Below are 24,921 nucleotides of genomic sequence, written 5' to 3'. Positions count from 1 at the left end.
GGCCCACGACACCTCCAGAGGGCTCAACGGCAACACCTGGCGTCCCAGGTGAGCCCCCTTCTGCTCTTACCCCTCCTTATTGTTTTTTGCAGCCCAGTTGGGGTCCTTCCTCTTTATCCAGATCCACCTGCTGCCCCTATCCGCCGCCTCCGACAGTGATCTGACGGCTTTCCTGAAGGCCTGTCCCCGAACTCCCACCCCCTTCAGGAGCCTGACTATGGATGTGGCCACAAATCCTCTGCAACCAACCTCCACCGGAAGCACCTGTGCACGCCAGCCCCGTTGTCTCGCCTCAAAAGCTATATCAGTATACTTCAGCTTTTTCCGTTCATACGCTTCTCCCACTGCAGCCTCCCATGGTACAGTTAGTTCCACGATGAACAGGGACTTCTGTGAAGTTGACCACAAAACAAGATCCGGCCTGAGATTGGTGTTTAAAATCTCAGCCGGAAACCTGAATTGCTGATCTAGGTCCACTTGCATTTTCCAGTCCCGTGCGGCGTCCAAGAGGGTGCTATCCACTCTTGCAGCTGTTTTTCCTGGGCACTGCCCTGCTCTTACGAAGGGGATAGTGGATGAGTGTCCGGATGTTGGGTGAGGGAGGGAATTGATGGAGGATCGCCTTCCTTCCAGAATAGCTGCCAGTTGGCGTAGGACTTAGTTATGCCTCCAGGTGTAACGGCCTTGGGACAGACTGGTTTTGCAGCCGGTGAGGATGTGCCTGAGAGTTGCTGGGGTTTGGCAGAGAGGGCATGCTGGATCTTCTCCAAACCACTGGTTAAGATTCTTAGGTGTAGGAAGAACGCCGTAAGTGGCCCTGATGAGGAAGCTTATTTGGCTTCCTTCCATCTCCCACATATCTCTCCAGGTGAGCTTATGGTGCTCCAGGTTTTCCCAGGTAGTCCACTGTCCCTGCTTGGCTTGTGCCACTGCCTTTGCGCATCTCTCTGCTTCCTGTTGGTGCCGGACCTCAGCAACTACCATCTTTCTCTTCTCTGCAGATGTTGCCTTGTTCCATGTAGGTCGACTAGTCCCAAGTCCAAACCCGCCTCTTCCCTGCTGCACCTGTCCCACTATGTATCCATGTCTGAGAGCGGATTGTGCTTGCTCTACAGCCTCAGCTGGGGTCCACTTTTTCCCAGTTGCCAGTCTGGGAGGAGCTGTTCGTATGGCTGCATCTTGAGACTCTGCCAGGGTCATACTCAGCCTCACTTTGGTGCACTTATATTCTTCAGTGAGGCTAGAGATAGGCAGTTCCAGTGCACCGTTTCCGTACAACCCGATGTTACTGAGGCAGCGCGGGAGTCCCAGACACTTCTTGATGTATGCACTGACTGTCCTCTCCAGCTTCTCAACTTTGGAAATAGGAAACTCGTACACCGTTAGAGGCCACATTAGGCGGGGGAGCAACCCAAACTGCAGACACCACAGTTTCAACTTTCCTGGAAGTGAAGTCTTGTCAATACTGACAAGGCCTTTGATGGTTTCTTCCCTCAATTGGTCACACTGCTCTGCGTCTTTGAGACTTGCATTGTACCACCGTCCTAGGCTCTTGACAGGCTGCTCTGATACCAATGGAATGGGTGTTTCATTGATGTTGAACCTCTGGTCAGTAAGCTTTCCTTTGATGATGGATATGCTCCTGGATTTACTGGGTTTCAACTTCATCCTTGCCCATGTAATGTTGAAGTGAAGCTTCGCTAACAGGCGTTTGGTACAGACGATGGTTGAGGTCAAGGTGGTCATGTTGTCCATAAAGGCGCGAATCGGAGGTAGCCGCTGCCCATCCTGCCGACGCTCCCCTCTGACTACCCATCTAGATGCCCTGATGATCATTTCCATTGCCATGGTAAAGGCTAGAGGGGATATGGTGCACCCTGCCATGATACCCACTTCCAATGATTGCCATGATGTTGTGTATTCTGCAGTTGTTATGCAGAATTGCAAATCTTTGAGATAGTTTCTGACCAGATTTGTGATGGTTTCAGGCACATGAAAGAAGTTGAAGGCTGCCCATATGACCGAATGGGGGACGGATCCAAAAGCATTGGCCAGGTCGAGGAATAATACATGCAGGTCTCTTCCTTCCCTTTTTGCAGATTGTATTTGATGCCAGATCATGCTTGTGTGTTCAAGGCATCCTGAGAAACCTGGTACCCCGGCTTTCTGTATTGATGTGTCAATTAAATTGTTCTGTTTAAGGTAAATATTCATTCTTTGAGCAACAATGCTAAAGAAGATCTTGCCTTCGACATTCAGGAGATTAATTTGTCGAAATTGATCGATATTTGAGGCATCCTTCTCCTTGGGAATTACTACTCCCCCTGCTCTTCGCCATGCTTTTGGGATGTTTTGTTTCTTCCATGTCACCTTCATTAGTCTCCACAGAAACCGCAAGACACCTGGGGTGTTCTTATACAACCGGTAAGGAACTGGTAGATATTGTCTTAATGCACGGTGAGGAGGACAGTTTGAGTGGCCAAAGACTCTCCAAGGATCACAGATGGAGAATTGCAGAGATTACTTGAGTCTTGGGGGTCAGAAAGCCTAAAAAATATTATCAAACAACCCTTACACAACCACATGTTGTTTGGGAGGGTTTCAAGAAAAATCCTCCTTGCTCCTCCAAAAATAAACTCCAGCATATTCAGTTGACAGACATGACTGGAACTTCAAAAGGGACCGGATTTTATGGTCAGATGAAACAAAAAAGGGCTTTTTGGCAGCAAACCCACCAGATGTGTTTGGTGCAAACAGGGATAAAAAGTACCCCATGCCTACGGTTAAATATACTGCTGGATCTTATATGTTGTGGGCTTATTTTTTTGCTGGAGGTCCTGGACATCTTGTTCAGATACATGGTATTATGGATTCTAGCAAATACCAACAGATAAAAAATCAAAACCTGTCTGCCTCTGCTAGAAATCTTATAATGGGCCGTGGTTGGACCTTCCATCAGGACAATGGTCCAAAATAAACATCAAAATCAATGGGTAACTGAAAAAAAAATGGGTAACTGAGCACAAAATGAAGCTTCTGCCATGACCGTCCCAGTCCCCTAAACTGAACCCTATAGAAAATGAGTGGGCTGAACTGAAGAGAAGCATCATCAACATGAAATTGTGAAACTGAAGGATCTGGAGAGATTCTGTATGGAGGAATGGTCTCTGATCTCTTGTCAGTTATTCTCCAAACTCATCAGGCATTATAGGAGAAAACTCAGATCTTGGCAAAAGGAGGTTGTAAAAAGTATTTAATAAAAGGGAGCCAATAATTATGGCCAGCGTGTTTTGGAGAAAAACATTTATTTTATAATGTGATTTACCCCCCACTTTCAATTCTTTTACTTCAATGAAAGGTTAGATTTTTCCGAATTGTTTGAATGAAAGATCAAAAGGATAAACAATGCAGATTTATTTTTTACAGCCATTTTTGATCATATTTACCAGGGGTGCCATTAATTCTGACCACCACTGTATCTGACTGCTTGTATTTATTGACTAAATTGTATACATGTGAAGTAAAGTTTAAAATTGAGGATGCAATGCATCATGATATCGAACTGAATTTGTCCAATGACAAAATAAATATTTTATGATTCCTGAAAGTAGTCCAAGACACCAACAAAAACAAATTGAGGCCAGAACCTTGATATGCTTCTTACAGAGCCACTCCTTGGTTATCCTGGCTGTGTGCTTCGGGTCATTGTCATTTTGGAAGACCCAGCCTCGACCCATCTTCAATGCTCTAACTGAGGGAAGGAGGTTGTTCCCCAAAATCTCGCAATACATGGCACCGATCATCCTCTCCTTAATACAGTGCTGTCGCCCTGTCCCATGTGCAGAAAAACACCCCCAAAGCATGATGCTACCACCCCCATGCTTCACAGTAGGGATGATGTTCTTGGGCTGGTACTCATCATTCTTCTTCCTCCAAACACGTTTAGTGGAATTATGATCAAAAAGTTCTATTTTGGTCTCATCTGACCACATGACTTTCTCCCATGACTCCTCTGGATCATCCAAATGGTCATTGGCAAACTTAAGACGGGCCTTGACATGTTCTGGTTTAAGCAGGGGAACCTTCCATGCCATGCATGATTTCAAACCATGACGTCTTAGTGTATTACCAACAGTAACCTTGGAAACGGTGGTCCCAGCTCTTTTCAGGTCATTGACCAGCTCCTCCCGTGTAGTTCTGGGCTGATTTCTCACCTTTCTTAGGATCATTGAGACCCCACGAGGTGAGATCTTGCATGGAGCCCCAGTCCGAGGGAGATTGACAGTCATGTTTAGCTTCTTCCATTTTCTAATGATTGCTCCAACAGTGGACCTTTTTTCACCAAGCTGCTTGGCAATTTCCCCGTAGCCCTTTCCAGCCTTGTGGAGGTGTACAATTTTGTCTCTAGTGTCTTTGGACAGCTCTTTGGTCTTGGCCATGTTAGTAGTTGGATTCTTACTGATTGTATGGGGTGGACAGGTGTCTTTATGCAGCTAACGACCTCAAACAGGTGCATCTAATTTACGATAATAAATGGAGTGGAGGTGGACATTTTAAAGGCAAACTAACAGGTCTTTGAGGGTCAGAATTCTAGCTGATAGACAGGTGTTCAAATACTTATTTGCAGCTGTATCATACAAATAAATAGTTAAAAAATCATACATTGTGATTTCTGGATTTTTTTTTCCGATTATGTCTCTCACAGTGGACATGCACCTACGATGACAATTTCAGACCCCTCCATGATTTCCAAGTGGGAGAACTTGCAAAATAGCAGGGTGTTCAAATACTTATTTTCCTCACTGTATATCAATTCCATCAGCTTAGATGACTAAAGATAATTCCAGAAGGTTCATAAATTCAGTCTCTACAAACTCAGTCTCTATTTCCTCATTTAATTGTATTCAATAATCAGTGACTCAGTGCCATCACATCTTACTGCAGTAGCACTGTTTTCTCTTTGCATTTAGTAAAATGAGATATTCTCTTGGTGAGTGCCGTGATGCCACGCCAATCTGGGGACTCGGCCGCGAAGCCAGTGCTGAAGCGGTCTCATATGAAGCAGCACAAGCGGAGTTACCGCTGCTGCCATATGCCCCAGGAGCCTCTGAAAATGAGAGTGGTGAGAGTGGTGAGGATTATCTCCTCCCACTGCTCTCCGGGCCCTCTTCGGCCCCAGAGATGGAAGAAACTGCTCTTTTATTGTAAATTTGGGTACCGTTGGTTTTATGGCCACAAATAAAAGGGAACAAAAGATTTTCCACCCGGCCCCGACTTTGTCAGTCTCCCTCATGTCAGCCAGACACAGTCAGATACGGCGTTCCTGGACCACCATAGTGGACATTGCACGACCCACCGACCACGCGGTCACCTTCGTCGCACGAAGTGCGAGGTCTGCCGCGGCACTAAGTTCTTAGAGAACTTGGGGATCATGACCACCCTCGTGCAGTTCTTTCAGTGCCTTGGCCTGATGTACCTGCAACAACGCCATGGCGTGTATGGCAGAGGTGGCTTCCCCACAGGCCTTGTAAGCCTTGCCGGTTAAGTCTGACGAGTACTTACAGGCCCGGGAAGGGAGACACGGTTTTGTGCGCCAAGTGGAGTTAGGGCACAGTTGCATAGTAACGGCTTGCTCCACTGGTGGGATACGCGTGTAACCCTTAGCCGCCCTGCCATAAAGGGTGGTGACGGAGTAGGAGCCAACGGGACGGTTTCTGGCAGTAAAAGGGAAGAAAGGCACCGGGGTGGGTTGCTGAGAACCAGCATGCGCCACCCCGAGATACCAATCGTCCAGCCTCGGGGGGTCGGGACACGATTGAGGGTTCCACACGAGCCCAATCCTGTTGGCGGCCCGGGAAAGCATGGCCATCATCTCTGGGTCCGACTCGGGGCACCGAATCGTCATCCGCAGAGAAGTCTGACCCACCCTCCGATGCAGCGATCGACATCTGTTCATCATGGGGAGCGCCAAAGGAAACGACTGGTACACAACTCGTGGATCCAGCACGTTCCGTTGGCGGCTCTACTGGCTACGGAGCGTGGGAGGGATGAGGATTCCTAGGGGGTTGGTTCCCCAAAGGAAGTGCACTCACCGTGATCCTCAGGTCACCCATACCACCGCCTGAAGTAACCTTCGGAGGAGGGTTAGATCGCAGCGGAGGCGCAGGGACTCCACCTCAGCGTGTTCAATGCCCAGAAACGCGATACAGCGCTCGTGACCATCCCGTGATCCCAGGCAACGACCGCATCCAGAAACACACAGGTAGAGTGACATATTTAAAAAGACGCGCTCTACCCGTGTAAGCTCTTTTAGGGACTGCTCTCCTTGGTGCTGAAGCACGCAGGGGAACAGTCGCAGCGAACATGGACAGGAATGTGCACCTGTCGTACGCTGTCTCTCTCGCTGGCGATCTTACCAGCCGTAAAAACAGCCTTTCAGCGCTAGGGCTGTCGCGGTAACCGCAATATTGCAGTACCGCGCTACTGACAAGCCAACCGCAGAGGAATTCAAGTAACCGCAGCAACCGCAATATTCACGTGTTTTCTTTTTTCATAAGGCTATACCCTTCTTGTTTTGAACTTCGTGCATGTGTATTGAATGTTAAATAAGTTAATAATGATAATAAGACGCGGCGATCATGGTTTTATCATGGTGATTTGTACAGAGGCTTCGTGGATTTGCACTTAAGCCTAAACAGACAGTGAATGAGAGAGATCAATTGAGCGCGTGCGATTACCTGCGTCTGTCTTTGAGGTCAAGTCATATTCGTGAAAAGGTTGCCGTGTCCAAGGAAAGTTAAATATTTGTCCTGTCATCCTTTTAATGTTTAAAATAAAGGGTATTTACCATGAATGGCATCAGCGACAGCGCTGGTCAGCATCCACAGCGTGAGGAACTCGTGGTCGCCGGAAACAGAACTCAGTGAGTCACGCATTGAATCAATGCCATTTGTCTCTATTAAGTGAAGCTTCAGCGTTACACATGCGACGCATTGCTGGTCAGCTGAGCCTTGAAAAGTGGAGCTCAAAGTTAAAAATAATTAACCTTGTTCAGGGTTTCTGCACATTTTTTAAAGTCAAATGTAAGGCTTTTTAAGACCTTTTTAAGCCCCGAAGAAATCAAAATTAATACCATGCATTAGGGGTGTGCAATATTGACAAAATATGTCTCGATCAATATTTTCTTGATAATAATTAGATAACATTTTACTGATTGTGTTTTTGTGCTTGGTGCCATGGCTGGTTTAGGCCTGTTGTTGACAGCTGACTGACGAAGATATTCATATTTTTCATATTCTATGCAGTGGTCAGTTCACAGCAGTGACAGAAATTAACATTTTTTTATTAAGGGGTAATATTTGCCACCTTAAATTGATTTCAAGGGGCATTTTCACCTATATATGGACATTTGTAGATGTATGCATCACCTTTTATGTCAAATTCTAACATTCAAATTAAATTCTATTAGAATAATTACACAATACCACTGTTACCAGTCAAATTAAATCATTAAATCAAAATCCATCTTTGCAGTGCAGAGGTGACACAGAAGTGGCATCAGATCTGGCATTAATATATTTACACTACATTTACAATTGCATAAATAAAGCTATGAGATTGTTAAATATGAACTGAAAAAGGTACTCTAAATGTGAAACTAAAACTGCCAGTAGGTGGCGGCAAGTCACTGTCTTAATAAGTGAGTTGAGGGAGTCATTCATTCAACCGATTTGTTCAAACGGCTGATTCATTCGGGAAAGAAGCAAGTGATTGTTCATTGAATCATTAAATTGATTCGTTCAAAACGCGGATTCCAGTAAAAAAATAATCGCTGTCTGTTGCATTGAGACTCTGCTATGGCTTCATTTAGAAATTCTCGTCAGTGAAATAAAGGAAAAACAAACAATATTGACAATATTGTTTATAAAATTTAACTCACAATGTTAATTTATTGTTAATTTAACTGTTATATAAAATAAATAATCACATTTGCAATTGTGCACGGGAAAACGGAAGTCTTGCTGATGTGATATTGTAGACCTATGATAACAACATAATATGATATAAATATGAGACAAAAACTCATTTGGGAACACACCTATAATTGCACACATCAAGCAGTGAAAGCACGAGAGACAAAAGCGATGTCAGCTCGCAGTGCCTCGTACATCGTTAAAACAATGATTACAATATCATAATAGACAATACACATCGCACACCACTACGCACATAAAGAATGAACTTAGAATTGAACTGACATTTACCAACTCGCTTCTCCTTCTCTCCTCCTGTTTTGCGTGCAGGAGACGGACCTAATGCTGACGCGAATGTGACGCGAAATGTCACGTGAACAAGCAAATCCACAAAGATAGAATAATAAATAAAAAAGTACGCTAATTAGATGGTTCTAATTTGGAAAACATTTAGATATGTGTAAGTCAAATTGCCATCGAAAATTTAAGACCTTTCATAAGTAAAAATAAGACTTTTTAAGGCCTTAAAAAAAAACTTTTTAAGGATCCGCGGACACCCTGTTGTTTCATTACTATATTTTAATGAATCAATCAGCGTTTTTGAACGTGTTGTTGAATGAATGGAACAACTGTGCGCTGAGTGACAGGCTTTCAATGCGGAGAGACGCTGTTTAGTTTCGGTTTATTGGTTACTGAAAATGTACTCGTTTTTGTGCATGCTGACCACATCGTGACACTTATTTATATAGCAACAAATAAATATAAATAAATCAAAATAAATTAATAAATGCGGTAAAACCACATATCGCGCTATTGAGCCACTCAAAATTACCGCAAGGGAAAATCCTTCACCGCAACAGCCCTATTCAGCGCTCTCACGGCGCACCTTACCAGCTGTAAAAAAAAGCTTTTTTGTTTTTGCTCAAAAAAGAGAGAGAGTGGCTGAACAGCTGATGCAAATGATTGCACGCCAATGTGCATTGGCTCGTTTAGTTTCACTCAAAGTAGATTGGCCTCTCTAGTGAGATTCCTATTCGTCGATCACCACGTACGTAGGGAGTGACCGACTGATAGGGAACAGCTCACTAATATGAGAAGAGACCTCTTTTCTAACTCTACCTGTAAAGGCTGTTTGCATGGAGGCCTCATAGGATGACTCTTTAAGGAAGAGGAGGCCATACTAGAAATTTCTAGTGTCTTTCCTCTTACCATGTGGAAAAGCAGCTAAGCTTAGAAATGTTCAAAGGATGCAAAGGATGGTTTTATGGAGGCCTCAGTAAGATGACTCACCAAGACCGCTAGGTTCAAATATCACAGAGCTCAGGGAGCGGGGGGGCCTAAAAAAACAGAGATACCACTTTTCTAGCTCTACCTGAAAAGCTGTTTGCATGGAAGCCTCAGCAGGATGACTCTTGAAGAAGAGGAGACCTGCCATATTTCTTTTTTTTTTAAAGGCTAAGCTTTAATATATCCAGTATGGAGCGAAGGGTCTAAGCTCCTTATTATGAAAAAGAGATCTCTTTTCTAGGTCAAACTGCAAAACTGTTTGCATGGAGGCCTCAGCAGGATGACTCTTGAAGAAGAGGAGGCCTGTCACATGTTTGAGGACAGCTGGGCTCAAATATCACCAAGCTCAGGGAGCGACGGGGCCTAAGAACCACTCTCAGTGAGAGAGAGAGAGAGAGAGAGAGAGAGAGAGAGAGAGAGAGAGAGAGAGAGAGAGAGAGAGAGAGAGAGAGAGAGAGAAGAGAGAGAGAGAGAGAGAGAGAGAGAGAGAGAGAGAGAGAGAGAGAGAGAGAGAGAGAGACCACTTCTCTAATTCTACCTGAAAAGCTGTTTGTATGGAGGCCTCAGCAGGATGACTCTTTTTTTTAGGGAAAATAAGGCCTGCCATATTCACACCAGAGGGTTCTAGTGTTATGTAAAACACAGCTAAGCTCAGATATGCACAACACAGAGCTAAGAAGTGAAGGGCCTAAAAACAACTCTCTGATATAAAGAGAGAGGGGTCAATTCCTGATGCAAAGATAACTCCATTTGCATGGAACTTTGGAGGATGGAGGCCTCATCATGACAACTCACAGATGAGAGGGAGCCTACCACACCCATATCTCTCTCTCTTTTTTTTTTTTATGTGGCCGCAGGCGATGCGCTCGGCATAACGACCCTAAATTAAGTTGAGTACTGAAGTCTATATCTGGGGCAGCCTGGTCGTTTGAGGGAGGCTTTACACTGGAAGCCGGTCACCTTAACACGTCCTGCCTGCTAGAACTAAAGAGGCTCAAAACCCTGTGAATGCCTGCTATGACTCAACCAGAGGTGAAGTACTCTGCATAATGACCCTTTCAAACAAGGGGAGTATTTAGGCTTACCCGGCAACTATCTGTGAAATGGAGCACTCTGTAAAAACACCCTTAACCCTTTCAAACGTAAGTTTAAAATATTCTGGCTGATCCCCCAGCGTGAGTTTTTCAAGGCAACCGTTATTTAGAACGTGTCACTTTATGGTTTCCATGGTGACGCGTCATTGCTTGTCACGTGACACACCGCAGCAACAACGCTGAATTAAGAATTATCTGCTTTTATCTCATTTTTACTTTTTTATTCAAAATATTCACAAATTTGTTAGCTATGACATGAAATATCTGATATTCCGATTGTAAAATATATGCAAATGGAACTGTTTTGTTGTTTAAACACCTTTATAACGATCGCGTTAGTTGAGCTGCATGTGCGATGGGCACCGCCATGTTAGTTTGTGCCGCAGTTCAGAGAATCAGATCTGTTGGATTTACAACACGTGAATTCATCCACTTCTCCCGAAATACATGAAAGTAAGTGGCTGGTGAACTGGGAGAAGAATAGAGTAAACTTTAAAGTTACTTACACAATGTGTATCTGATATGAATAAAACATGTCTAATTATAATGGAAAGGATTTTTATTGCCGCTTCCATAGACATCAGTGTGTATTTTATAAACTCTAAATGTATTGTTTTTTTTAGTACTGATATATGACAGCTCTGAGCGTGCCTGTCTCTGGCTCAGCGCTCAGCTGTTTGCATGAAACTCTAACGGACGGAGGCCTCAGCATGATGACTCTCGCATGAGAGGAAGCCTACAACAACATTATGGGACTAATAAACTCATAATCACTCTGTCAACGCTCTAGAGAGCAGAGGCCTCCGAAGAAAACTCTCTGTGATGATAGGAAGCCTAGCCACACCCCTAGACCCACAGGGAAGCTTAGCCTACTACCTGTGCTACTTTAATATCCCCTTAAACTGAAAAATGTTTTTTTTTTTTTTTATCTCTGGTAATGAAAGACTCAGAATTAAAACTCTCAGATTTTTAAATGGATTTTAAAACGAAGGCCGAATACTAGATGGCAGGGCTGGAGTGTCGATGTCTCCCCCATTTGAAAGATAGCTCGCAAATGTCTCTTCAATGGGGGGCATCGACACGTACTCGTGCTCTCGCATTCCCTTCACATTCGCATAATTGTAATGTCAGATATGGTGAATGCGAGAGGAGTATGGGTTCTTCCATGCCTTCTCAACCACCGGGAGCTGGTGGATTATGTCCAGTGAGAAAGCGCTCATCAAGTCTTCTACGAGCAACTTCCCCTCTGGCAGCGTATTACAGCTTGTATGAGGACACCCTTTCAATGGATTTATCATCGGACGTGAAAATGCTAGCATCATAAAACATCTGTGAGTGAGCTTTTTCTTTTTTTAAACATATTTTTCTATGCATTCAAAATCAATTTTAAACTTAACAGAGCAGTTTGTAATGAATTAAATACAATCTGAAGCTCTTGTACTGCCTGTACTATGGAGGGAGCATATGTATAAATAACAGAGTCATCTGCATACAGCTGTAATTTTGCTTGGATATGCCTCTGTGGCATCCCTCTCCATCTGGAATAGGTTTGCTTCCCCAGTGTTAACAACTCTGGACATGTAAAAGAAAATAGGAAGAGAGCCGAAGCACTCTTCCTGTGATGTATCATATCTAGGAACAGCAGCTACGACTGTCTCCATGGTAAGCTCTGTCCCTTCCACCCCGTAGGCATGGAGGACTAAGATTTTGGGCTTACTTGGGGCGCTGGGTAGTTTACGACTTTACGAGAACAGTTGCTAAAATGGCACGTTCAGCTTGCCAGCATCTGCATCTCCAACACAGTTCAGAGGTTGTGGCACTTTCCATAAGACCCCATTTGTCAGTTTTTCGCCATAACGTTGAACGTGACTGACAGATGGGGAACATCTCGTAACTCTCGTTCACTGAGGGAGGGAACGGAGATGTTATGATGTCCATCCTGTCACAATCGTGAACCACCCCGCTGAATGGCCGGGATCCTGTCTCGGCTCCGAAGCATAAACCCCAATGAGTGCCATCTTATATACCCATATGTATGGGGGAGTGGCTGGGCATGCAAATTCCACTCACCAATTCCATTGGCCGTTTTTCTAAAACTCAAATGTGATTGGGGCTCCCAAGTGACACCCCATTTGTCAGTCGTTTCCCCCATCAGGGAACGAGGGTTACGACAGTAACCAAGACATTCCTAGCTTATAGGGGTACCTTTAGGGCCATGCAAGGCGCTTGGACTATGCTTTAGTTTTTGATATATTGGGAGTGAGAATGGGCTGGAAAAGGAGATGCTTTTAAAAAAATATATATATTACAATTATTTTTAGGGATGCCCCGATAATATATATTGTGGCCAATAAGGATTTTTTTTATGGCCGATATTAAAATTATAATAAAATGGCTCATAATAAAATAATACTTTTTAAATGTTTTAAATGTATTAAATTTATATTGTCTTGTCTAAGTATTTTTTTAATTTTAAATACAGAAACTAAAATCAATCATTTTAAATGCTACAGGTAAATTTAAGGCATCACAACATTAGAATGTACAGTATTAAAATGGATTTTCATTTTGAGATTTGATAAATAATAACTGTTAATAATCATATCACATTAAGCTTTAAATTAGATTACGGAAAGTTTATTTACCAGAACAACAATTGCATCATGTAGTGGACCATCAGTGTGGAGAGTCTCGACATCATCCTCGATGAGGTAGTCCCACTCCACTCCTATTTCAATGAAGCGCCGAGATCTCGCATCTTCTCCTTTGCCATTGAGAATGTAATGTCCTGTTGCTTGGTTTTTGATAGCTGCATTCAGAGATTAATTACAACTCTTCATAAGTTCGGGGATAAGAGGTTAACAGAAGGATCTGAATCAAACTGAAAGATCTGTTAATTTAAGCTATTGCATCAGCCATCAAAACAGACGTTTTGATGTGCACATGTCAGGAAAATCACCATTGCTACCAGTCATCAAATGTCACTTGTGAAAAAAGGTTTGATGCAATGAAGTCAAAATTGACCTTTGATTTCCTATGTTTAGTATGATAAAATTGTGTTTATTTTTGGCAGAGGAAAAAAAGGGCTGAATATCAACAAAATGTTAACTTTAAAAAGGATAATTCCCCCAAGCATGGACATTTCTTCTGTGGAATTAAAAAAGGTTTTGCTCCTCTATACAACAAAAATGAATGGTAACCAGAAGCTGTAAGCTCTGGAAAAATATAAAAATAAAATAAACAACACAATAAAAGCTTCATACAGTAGTTCATTCTAGTTCATAAACTAGTGTGCTATATTACAAGCCATCGCAGAGATTTGTGTGAATAATAAATTTAAATAAAGGTTATTTACAAAATCTGAAAATCATGGTCACCATTCAGCTTGGAAATTACGCTTTTCCACCTGTGTTTTTCACAAAAAAATGTCATTTTTAAAAAAAAAAACAATTTTTTGTTTTGTGTGAATTATGCCTTTAAATAAAAAAAATATATATTTTCCCAGGCCATTTGATGACTGAAAAATAGACCTTAATAGGTCAGAATAAATGCTAAAGGTGTTAATCATAAAACTAATCAGAGCAAGCAAGGATGCTACTGATGGGAACTCACATATTATACATTACTTAATTCATCGTTCACTGATATATTCAATTATCATGCAAATAAATGCTTTTTATCTTAATTACAAATCTAAAAATTGGAGACAGAAATGGGTCATTTAAGGCACCATATACATTTTTATCATTATTTATATTTTATATATATTATTATTATTATTTATTTTAGAACCCTGAGGCCTATGCTTAGACAGCTAACTCTGATTTATTAATTTAATAGACTGGTGAACAAAAGGTTTCCGGAATCTTCCCATAATCCAACTCTTCTGTTTGATGGAAATTGCTAAGATTTTGCATTTTGGCATGCAAAGGAATTTAAATATTGTAATCAGTTAAGCTAAATATATGGATAACTGAAATTTGTATCAATTAGCTATTAAGCACCCCTAAAGGAAAGTATTATTGAAACAGAAACATTACCTTTGTAAGGTTAACTGTGGCGAAGTAAAGATAGGCAGTGAACTACTTACTGTATCTTGGTAATTAAAATAGGTTAGGTTTAATTAAAAGTTCAACTACCAAGGAGTAATATTTAAAGTCCTATAGTACTTTCAAGAAGCACTTTCAAGAAGGGGAATATTCTTAGAATAAAAACGACTTCAGTTCAATTCATTCCATTATGTGCATTACAATGTGATAATTGCTGTCTGCATGGGCTTCTCCAAATGAATAGAATGAATAAAAAAAGGCAATAAATAATTTTGTCTTTCCCTCTTTTAACTCTGTGTACAGTTTATAAATAAAAAATAAATAAAAATAAATAACGAAAACAAGAAAAAAAACAAAAACACTAACATTCAAAACTAGCTTTTCAATGCTATTCAATTCACAAAGCATAAAAATGCAATGCCTTAATGCTCATATTTTTATGGAAAACAGAACTCCTCCCCTGAGGAGGGAACGTAGACGTTACATCAGTGACTGACGAATGGAAGTTTCGCGTAGAAGCCTATCACCTTTGAGTTCTTACAAAACAAGCCAATGGCAAAACAATGCCATGGGTCTGCGGAATTTGCATAGCGCAACTCTGCCCCACCGCGTGGGTATAAAAGGAGCAGCGCGGCAATCTCGCATTATGTTATGCTGAGGAGCCGAGACTGAACTCCCGGCTATTCCAGCTGTACAATGGTTGTGGCAGGGGGACGCAAGATCTCCGTTCCCTCCTCAGGGAACCTTCAATCACGCCACAGCGGCTGTCTTCCAGTGCCCTTCACAAGTCTGAACTCCCTGTCATGAGACTAGCACGGACGAAGGGCTAGGTTTAACGCAAGAATACCAAGGTACACTGGGTGGAATATCCCAGGAGGAATATGTAACGCAGCGCCTACCCGTAGGGAGGACTTAGAATACACATATGACCCGAGAGCGGGATGCATATGGAAAACTCAGAGGTATCCAGCCCGCAGGGTGGAATGTTTCAACCTCGAGATGGCAAGAGGTCTTGCCAACGGAAAACTCGTGCTTGGTGGAGACTTACCGTGGAAATACACATGTGGGGGTTGCCGAAGCAGGGAACCATGCATATGGAAGCACCTAGCCAATCACGAGGGCTGACCGACCGGGCATGCACTCTGGTGACGGCATCGACAGTGCAGGATGAACTCAGGGTCTAAGAGAACTCATCTGAGTGAAATAGCGCATGTATCCAGTCCGTGGAGTGGAATGGCGCAGCAAGTGATGACACTGAGCAGGTCCTACTTACTGGCTAGTGGAAGCGAGTACATGAAAGGACACTGGCTCTACCCGGAGATTATAGAATCTCGCAAACGTGTTGGGTGTCACCCAGCCTGCAGCTCTACAGATGTCTGTTAGCGAGATGCCATGCGCTAAAGGCCAGGAGGAACCTGGTCGACCCTGCGTCTAGTAAGCCAAGACAATGGCGTCCACTATCCAGTGAGACGACCTCTACTTGGAGAGAGAGCCTTTACCTTCAGCTTCTCACCACAAAAGACAAAGAGCTGGTCTGAGGTCCTGAAACACTGTGTTCTGTCTACGTAAGCATTGAGGGCACGTACTGGACAGAGCAGTGCCAAGGCTTGGTCTGCCTACTCCGTGGGCAGCGCTTGCAGGTTCACCACCTGATCCCTGAAGGGAGTGGTGGGAACCTTGGGCACATATCCAGGCCGGGGTCTCAAGATCACGTGAGAGTTGGCCGGCCAGAATTCTAGGCATGCTTCGTCAACCGAAAATACCTGAAGGTCCCTCTTGATGGAGGCCAAAGCGACCAGGAGCGCTGTCTTCATAGACAGGAACTTAAGCTCCACTGATCGCAATGGCTCAAAGGGAGCTCTCTGCAGGGCTGATAAGACCACTGCGAGGTCCCAAGAGGGTATAAGAGGAGAGCGAGGAGGATTTAGTCTCCTCGCCCCCCTCAGGACCCTGATGACCAGGTCATGCTGACTCCATGAGGTCATGGTGCGCAGAGATGGCAGTCACGTAAACCTTCAGGGTGGAAGGAGAGCACGGACCCGATCTGGCATTTTCTGGGGTCTTCACTGCACAGACCAGCAGCAGGAATGAGATCTCGCTGGAACACGGCAATCACACCAACACCGCTGAAGAGTCGCTCGTCTCGTATCTAGAACTCGTAGACAGTTTGCAGTGGAGAGAAGTGAAGAAACACTCGGCTCCAAAGCAAAAACATAATGCAAGATTGCCGCGCTGCTCCTTTTATACCCACGCGGTGGGGCGGAGTTACGCTACGCAAATTCCGCAGACCCATGGCATTGTTTTGCCATTGGCTCGTTTTATAAGAACTAGAAGGTGATAGGCTTCTAAGCGAAACCCCATTCGTCAGTCACTGACGTAACTCAGTGACTGAACGAAAGGAAACTGTTCAGTCACAATGCCAATTAGCAGGTTATGCCAGAAAGCAAATTCTACATAGATGGCTCGGGATTTCTAATGCGTTTTTAGAGTAGCAGTTTAGTATATGACTTTCTTTCTTCAGCCGAAGAAACATTAAAGGCAGGGTAGGCAGGATTTTTCTAAAAAACTTTTTCCCAAATATGTTTAAACTGTCTTTATATACCAATACATAATTAAAATGTAAGTACTCTGAAAAAGAGAGTATAAAAATAGAGTGTCTGTAGTCCTCTCAGGGCTGCAATAAAACAAAGCCACGCCCCCAAAACACATGAACGCACGATGCCGACCGCTCAGCTGGAGGTTTGCCAGCGCCGAGCGGAGAGGAGCGCAGTGCATGTAGTGACATCATGTCAGAATCACATGTAATAAAATACCTAACTTTATCATTATGAATATAAACAACTAACATGGCTGTTAGTACTCACTATCAAGCTAGCATATCGATACTGGTAAAGTTTAAAATATATTGAGTTTGATTCAGTAATGAGCTAGTAACATAAGGCAAAGCTAAAAACAGGTTGCATTGAGTTACACTGTGATGAAGGTGAATTTCGTGTAAGATTCATAACATATACGGTGTTTTGCATGTAAGAGCTTCCACGATGAAAGCACTGTTGGCTCTGATGAGGACTAACGTTACACTCCGGAGATAAGTAGCCTACCTTTCTACCTTACTAGTTCCTTTTTTTGCCTTGTTTGCCATCGCTGACTTTTTGAATTTTGACTGCTCTTTCTCTGCCATAATTGTGATTCTTCCTAGCTTCCGTGCCTCTCTCCATGCCTCTTCCCCTCCTCAAGTCAAACGGATGCGCGCATGTGGGCAGCTCCTGTAGCAGCAGGGGTAGTAGCCATGGTAGCGAGGGAGAGTGACAGTCGCCCAGCCAATCATTTCATTGGTTCCGAATGGAAATAAGTAGCTGTGTTCATTGCAGCCCTGAGAGGACTACAGACACTCGATTTTTATACTCTCTTTTTCAGAGTACTTACATTTTAATTATGTATTGGTATATAAAGACAGTTTAAACAAATTTGGGAAAAGTTTTTTTGAAAAATCCTGCCTACCCTGCCTTTAAGTAAATAATTTGAGGAAAACATTCCAGGATCATTTATTTTTATTTAAATTAGTTAACATGTTATTTTTGCATAAATGCATCTGTTCGTGTGTGTATCCTGGACGCCTCAATCTTGTGAAAGCTAAAATATTAATTGTCAGAAATAGTTGTTTTGGACTGTTTTTACAGTGTGAAGGGCGCTTGACGTAATCTTTGCACATTCCTCTTTTAAACAATGGTGTGGTTCTTGCTGCCTACATCAAGCATGATCTTCCCAACGTGCATACGTCACATGAGAAGTTGTGGACTCATGGAAGCGCATTGCAGAGCAGGACCAAGGTGAATATTTGTGTTTAAGTATATAAATTTGTATTATTTTATTATTATTTTCAGAAAATGACAGATCATTACCCTTATTTGTTGTCTAGGATCGTGTCGATTACTTTGAAGCTGCCTAAATATGGATTTTGGACCATCAAAAATGGGCTACGGTGAGCCCAGTTTCTCTTCAGCAGAAGAAAGAATTGTATCTACATCTTTGATGGACCGGAGTAAATAATCAAGCAATTTAAATTTGTGGGTGAACTACTCCTTTAACGCTTGTGAATTTGGCAGATGCGTTTGAAAACTGCTATTTTAAAAACCCACTGTAAATTCCAGAAGAGGAATTGCTCATTCCCTTTCAGGTTTTAGGACTATGGTCCACAGTGCCACAGAAAAAATGTGGTGGACAGTGATTGTCTCTAAAATCTGTGAGTATAATTCTGTTTAATGCACTTCCAGGGAAATGCACATGCTGCTTTATATGAATACATTGGTCCGATGGATAAGTATTAGAGTGACATGGATCCATTAAGCACAGCTACCTGTACCACGCACAGAATACATGAGCATGCATTTGATATTTTTATTGTTTATCCTGGGAAACATGAGGACAGATTTCACTTACCAAGAATTTGAGGAGAAGCCTCATGTTCTTGTATGATCACATGTCTAGCCCCAGGAGGAATGAGAAACATCTTTAGGTAACCTTTGCAACGGTGAAAAAAAGGCAAAGGAAGAGACAGCAGAAGCAATTAGTTAGCTAAGAAGTTCTACTACGGTTTAATCTTTGCAGAGGTGGGCATCTCATCACTAAGGCATTTCTACAGTAGTACATCACTAAAGCTTTCAGATTTGAACAGTCAGACTATTGCAACTGTCCATCTAGCAGGGTCATGAGAAGCCTATAAGGGAAAAATATCAAGATGTGACAGAAGGTTCCACTTCCATTCATTTCATACATTCATCCATGTGAATGTATGACATATCCTTCAGAAGCTCAAAAAACAATGTCAGGCGAAACAAAACTGAAAACCATGAACAATTGTTATGTAAGGCTAATTAAGAAGGATGCTGAATGGCAGAGCCTTGAGTCAGTTTGCAATACATCACACAAGAACACAAAAACACTAATGTTGCCTTCTCTACGAATGCCCATTCCTCTGCAAAGCATGATACCACTCACCCATCACATTTCTAGAATCCTCCGTTTCATTCAGATATATATTCCGAGCTCCTTTCGGCAGCAAGAAGGCTCCTCTTGTTTTCCCTTCAGAATCAGAAGGATTTGTTACGTCATTTACATGCTAAATGCCTCTAAACAAAAGCTAGACTTTGAACCAGTCTCTAGCAGCATGATGCCTGTCTGAGACACCGGTGTGATGTAACAAGTTGGCTAGGAGTCTAATCATTGCAATGAAGGATTAAGTCACTTAAGGCAGTGTCTGTTGGGAGGATTTATCATCAATTAATGTGGACAGGAAGACATCTGCAAGGAAAGATGGGGCTGCTGGGTAATCCTAATAGAGTTCAGATGAGGTTAAAGTGCAGGCCTAAAAGGAGCAGGAATAAAATAGGGTTGAGGAAGGAGAAAGAGAGATTACAGAAAATGGACAGAAATAATGGTTGGTGTGTTATGATGGTGGGGGAGGGATGCTGTACACTACAGTATGTATGAGTGGGGGTGAGAGAGAGCATATTCATATTAAGTGGCAAGATCAACAAACTACTAATAGTGTATTCGAGCAAGCCAACACCACAAGCATCGAGGCGATGGTATTAAAGAACCAGCTGCGATGGGCGGGTCATGTAGTCCGTTTGGAGGACTCTAGGATTCCAAAGTAGATCACGTACTCGGAGCTGGAGGCTGGCAAGCGCACACAGGTCAGATGAAACAATACAAGGACACTCTACATCACAGCCTTAAACAGTGTTTCATCAAAGCCAACAACTGGGAGCAACAAGCTCGGGACAGGAAATTATGGAGGAGCACTATCCATCGTGGTGTTAAAATATTTGAAGAGCAACGGAGAAACAAAAGAGAAGAAAAGAGGGCAGCTCGTAAAGCTAGGCAAAGCGCTGCTGTCATGACACCTGCTGTAGCTGATCCGAGCAACAACTGCCCTCACTGCCACACAAGATATGCCGATCTCAGATTGGACTTCTCAATCATCTGAGAATACACAACTAATGCAAGCAGACATCATACTCAACTAACGAGGGATTGCAAACGTCGAAACAACGATAGTAATCTTAGATTCACTTGATTTCATCATCTCCATATTATATTTATCCTATTTTGAAATTAGAAATATGGACATTTTTATTAAGCTCTTCAAGACCTTTATTTAAAGAGACAGTTCACCCAAAATAAAAATAATGTCATCATTCACTGTCGTTCCAAATCTTTATGGAACACAAAATATGATATTTTCAAGAATGTTGGGGTCCAAACAACTCACTGCCCACTGACTTACAAAACAAACAAACAAAACACTGGAGACATTTTTCGAAATATCTTCTTTTTTGTTCTACAGAAAAAGAAACACAAGCATACAAGTTTGGAATGACATGAGGGAAAATTATTTAAATTTTGGGGTGAACTATGCCTCTAATGTAAGAGTAGTCTTCAATGGACATTTAAGTCAAGCCGAGTTTGCACAACAAAACAATTTTATGCCAATCTTTTAAGGAAGATTCTGAGTTAAATTAATCTCAAGCTTATCTGTGGCATGCTGTCTATCACTAAAGAAAATCATTTTAATCGGTGCACCATTTTGAAAAATACAAAGGAAAAACACTTGAACAGTAATGTAGTACCTATAATGGAAACACCACAACTTTTAAATTATGCAGTCACAGTACATAAGTCAGCATGACACTGGTGTCATAGAATTGCTTGCCAACGTTTTTGTGTTTCAAAAGCTGGCAAACCCAAGTTAAAATGGTCAAATGTAAAAATTTCACATGATATCTGCTCAGGACTATCAGCAGAGGATGTATTTGTCCACAAAATGCTGTTTAAATGGAAGAAACGTCACTCAGGAATTACGTTGATAATGTAGAACAAAAGTTTTACACCTTAAGAGGATGATTTAAACAGATTGATTTTCTGAATAATTCCAGTGCTTCAAGAAAAGTATGACCTTCACATTTCCGTTTCTAAACTATTCAATAAATTTGCCCCATGGGCATCCATTGTAAGTGCATTACTTTAAACAGGTTTTTCTTTGGGTTTTATAAACAAAGCCATGGGATTTGTTTTCATTGAAGTTATTTTCTGTGGTAATCGACAGCATTATTCAGATGCAGTTGATAAGAGTTTAATTTACTGTATATCATCCTCGGAACATTCATTTAAAGCTACTAGCTACAGTCAATGCAGAGGACAGCAGTACAGCAGGAAAGAGAAGTGTAGGATTAGACAATATAAGATACTTGCAGGTTGTGTTTTCCAAAACAGGAATTTCTTTTTGGGATCTCTTGCTTAACTTTTTTCCTGTTAAAAAAAGTAATCAGTTGAAAATAAAACAAGATGGAGTTAGATGGAGAAAGGTAAAAAATGCTGATTTAGTTCATGCAGACAATGTGTTAAAATTAGTAATGATAATAATTAAGTACAATATAAGGAATTTGTGATATTAAGTGTCACAAATTGTGTACAATCACCCATATGACACATATTTTATGAAAACATCATGCTGTAAAAATCATGCAAATTCTGGATAGAACCAGAATAAAACATTAATTCATTGACACAAGTAAATACAGCACTTGTGACAGCATGCTAATTAAAGTTAAGGAATTGCACAATCTGCATTCATAACGAAAACTGTGGCACATCTGAAAGAAATCATGCCAGAAACATCGCCTCAATGCCACATGCCACATCTTTCAGATGCAACAAAGGCAACATAAACATACATGAATCCATTTTCTTAGACACATTTGTCCTGCCATCTGGGCAAGGACTGTGCTTCATTTTGCATTAGCATGAGTGTTTTATCGTCATTTTATAGACCTTTAGGCCAAATGCCAAAATGAAGCTTTAAAGGATATGTTGCGATTGTATGTGTCTATGTAATAGTAAAATTAGGCAGCTTCTGAAATTACTGCAATGAAACATTGTGCCAGACCCACATGGTGCGTGCCAATGCCTGTTTCCGAAGAAGATTTATACTTATCCTAAGAATGTGATTTGCATATTTAAGTTAAAATGTATTTAAATTAAGCAATAATCACGTTATTTTTGATTCAGAGCAGCCAAGTCCCGCACACTGTATTCAAATTAGCTAATGTACATGAAGTGCTTGACAGCCCTTCCCTGCCATTTTAAAGATGTCAGCCCCTTGCCCTTTGTGCATTTGAGTTCCTCTCTAATCATGAAGTTAAACAAATAGCATTAATAGAGGAAAATAGGTATTTTAATACATTCTCCATTTGGTTATTTTCTTATGTGCTATTAATTCAACTACATGTACAGCATCAGCTAATTTGAAGAGGAAAAAAATAAGGATAAAATAACAGAAAGAATCTTAGGATATAAAAAATAATCTAATAATAATCTAAAAATTATAAAATCTTGAAAATAGTAGGATAGACAACATATCAAAGTGAGTATCACAAGTGTGCCTGTAGGTTTTATTTGGTCATCTAAATGCAAAGCCAACTTATTCCCTTGCTGGGAAGGAAATCTCAAGGCTGGACTCTGGTACTTTAATTGAATACCTCTGCACTACAGTTACTAGCCATAGTGACAATGTGCCAAAACATAATATAATTAATACTATCGCAGTGGGGGAATCTATTTATAAATTAGCTCTGGTGTGAGCCTCAAGCTCCCACTAGGCTGCACAACTGGAAAACACCATTAAAAAGTTAAGTGATGTTTGCTTAAGGAAACCAATTAGATGACTACCATGCTTTCTTCCCTGTTGTTGGCTGAATGACAATGACACCCCTCCCCCCAAAACTGATGGCTTTTCTGTGATGGACTGCTCAAATAAAAGCTTCATCTGTCCATCTATTGGGATTCCCTGGGTACAAAATGTTCTGCTTTTTAATATGTTGTTCAATTCATATTGAATTCACTGCCAATGGTACTTGGCTCTATTTGTCACCAGATGATCTGAAAGGAGTGAGACTTGCAACAAAACCAGGATCCTCTCCTGTGTGTCTTGGGAAAATTATACACAGTTTGTATGCAAAGTAAACAGTCGAGTTGGAGTGGTAAAGTCCTGAGGGAAGCTCTGTGAGTTCATATAATTTCAATAAATGTTGTAAATATTGTTTCACTGTGTTTACAGGTGAGGGAAGCACCTCCAGCATCAAGCAGCCCAGTGGTCCTGAATGTCAATGTTCTTGGCTTGCTATTTGACATGCATTTACGGTCTAATTTATGTTGTATTTTTTCCTGCTGTATATCATTCACCTTCCTCTTTTTATTCACATGAGTGTGATGTTGTTTTTCACTGTGATACCAGTGTGGGAATGTGTCTAATTAGCTTTGAGAATATTGATTTTAAACAGATAGTTATCTCCTGATACCTATAAAACATAATGAAAACTCAGACAGCACACACTAAGAACATGTCTACACCTGGTAGTAACATCCGCCTGTCGATCTGATCACCAGTGGTCAGAAGAGACAGGTCAATGTTTACACTTGGTGATAATGTCTTAAATCTCTCACTTGTGATGGAGAAGAGAGTCTCTGATAATCAGTCTACATATGTCACTTACTATATTATTGTGTTATTATTATGTTGATAAAGCAAAAATCCAAAATATATACATTTAAATATAAATCTCAAGTTTTGACAAGTTAGTAAGTGATCCTACACTCTTAGGGCCCTATTTTAACGATCTAAGCGCAGGGTCTAAAGCGCAGGGCACAAGTTCCCTTAGGGAGTGTCCGAATCCACTTTTGCTAGTTTAACGACGGGAAAAATTGTCGGCACGCCAGGCGCATGGTCTAAAAGGGTTGTCCCTATTCTCTTAATGGGTAATGGGTGTGTTTTGGGATTTACGTGCATTAAACCAATCAGAGTCTGGGGGCCCATGGCGGATTTACATTGTGTAATTTGATAGTGGAAAGACCGAACACGTCTCCAGAGCGCAAACGGAACTGCTTGTGCGCAAGGTAAAAGTGCGCAAGCAGACCATCTACGGGACAAGCCGGATTCCACCATATCTTTATGTACACAATAATAATCTTTTACATTGTAATCCTTTTATTTTAAATATTTGGCATGTTTGTGTGCTGCTGTGCGTCCCTGTGTGTTTAATAAGCAGAGTGTACGCACGTTGTGGACCCGCCTATAGGTGTACATTACTAATGTGCTCTTTAAATAACAAAAAAAAAAATATTGCAGTCTATTTCTGTTGCCTCAAAATAGCAACGTGCCAACAATGCGGCAGAACACACCTCGTTCTCAGACCAGCACGCCCATGGGCAAAAAATGCATTTGCTATTCAAACAACGTGGCGCAGGATGTGAAAATGATTACTGCGTCGGACTGAAAATAGCAAAAAACACTTGCGTCGTGCTTGGTTGCATTGCACTGGGTGTAAGATAGGGCCCTTAAACTACAAATACAATGTAGTCAAATGCCTTTTCGCCTTGAATGTGATTTGAACAATCAGATCATTGCACTTATATGGATAATAACAGGCCTTAATAATAGAAATAAAGTGAGTCTGAGAT

The 24,921-nt window shown here is 41.7% G+C and overlaps 1 protein-coding gene across 2 annotated transcripts in view; it reads right to left on the bottom strand.

Annotated features, from left to right (window-relative positions):
- Positions 1-24,921, bottom strand: part of adamts3 (ADAM metallopeptidase with thrombospondin type 1 motif, 3) — a 164,201-nt gene that overhangs the window by 29,297 nt on the left and 109,983 nt on the right. For both annotated transcript variants that reach the window (XM_084114139.1, XM_084114140.1), the window contains exons 16-17: positions 18,844-18,924; positions 13,000-13,163 (exon numbers count right to left, since the gene is read on the bottom strand). In XM_084114139.1, the coding sequence (XP_083970265.1) occupies positions 13,000-13,163; positions 18,844-18,924 (245 nt within the window). The remainder of the gene's footprint in view (positions 1-12,999; positions 13,164-18,843; positions 18,925-24,921) is intronic.

The sequence above is a fragment of the Abramis brama genome, assembly GCF_963993115.1.
Source record: "Abramis brama genome assembly, chromosome: 5".
Classification (NCBI taxonomy): domain Eukaryota; kingdom Metazoa; phylum Chordata; class Actinopteri; order Cypriniformes; family Leuciscidae; genus Abramis; species Abramis brama.
Note: the sequence above shows the minus strand (reverse complement) of the source record. Positions and strands in the feature narration are given on the sequence as shown.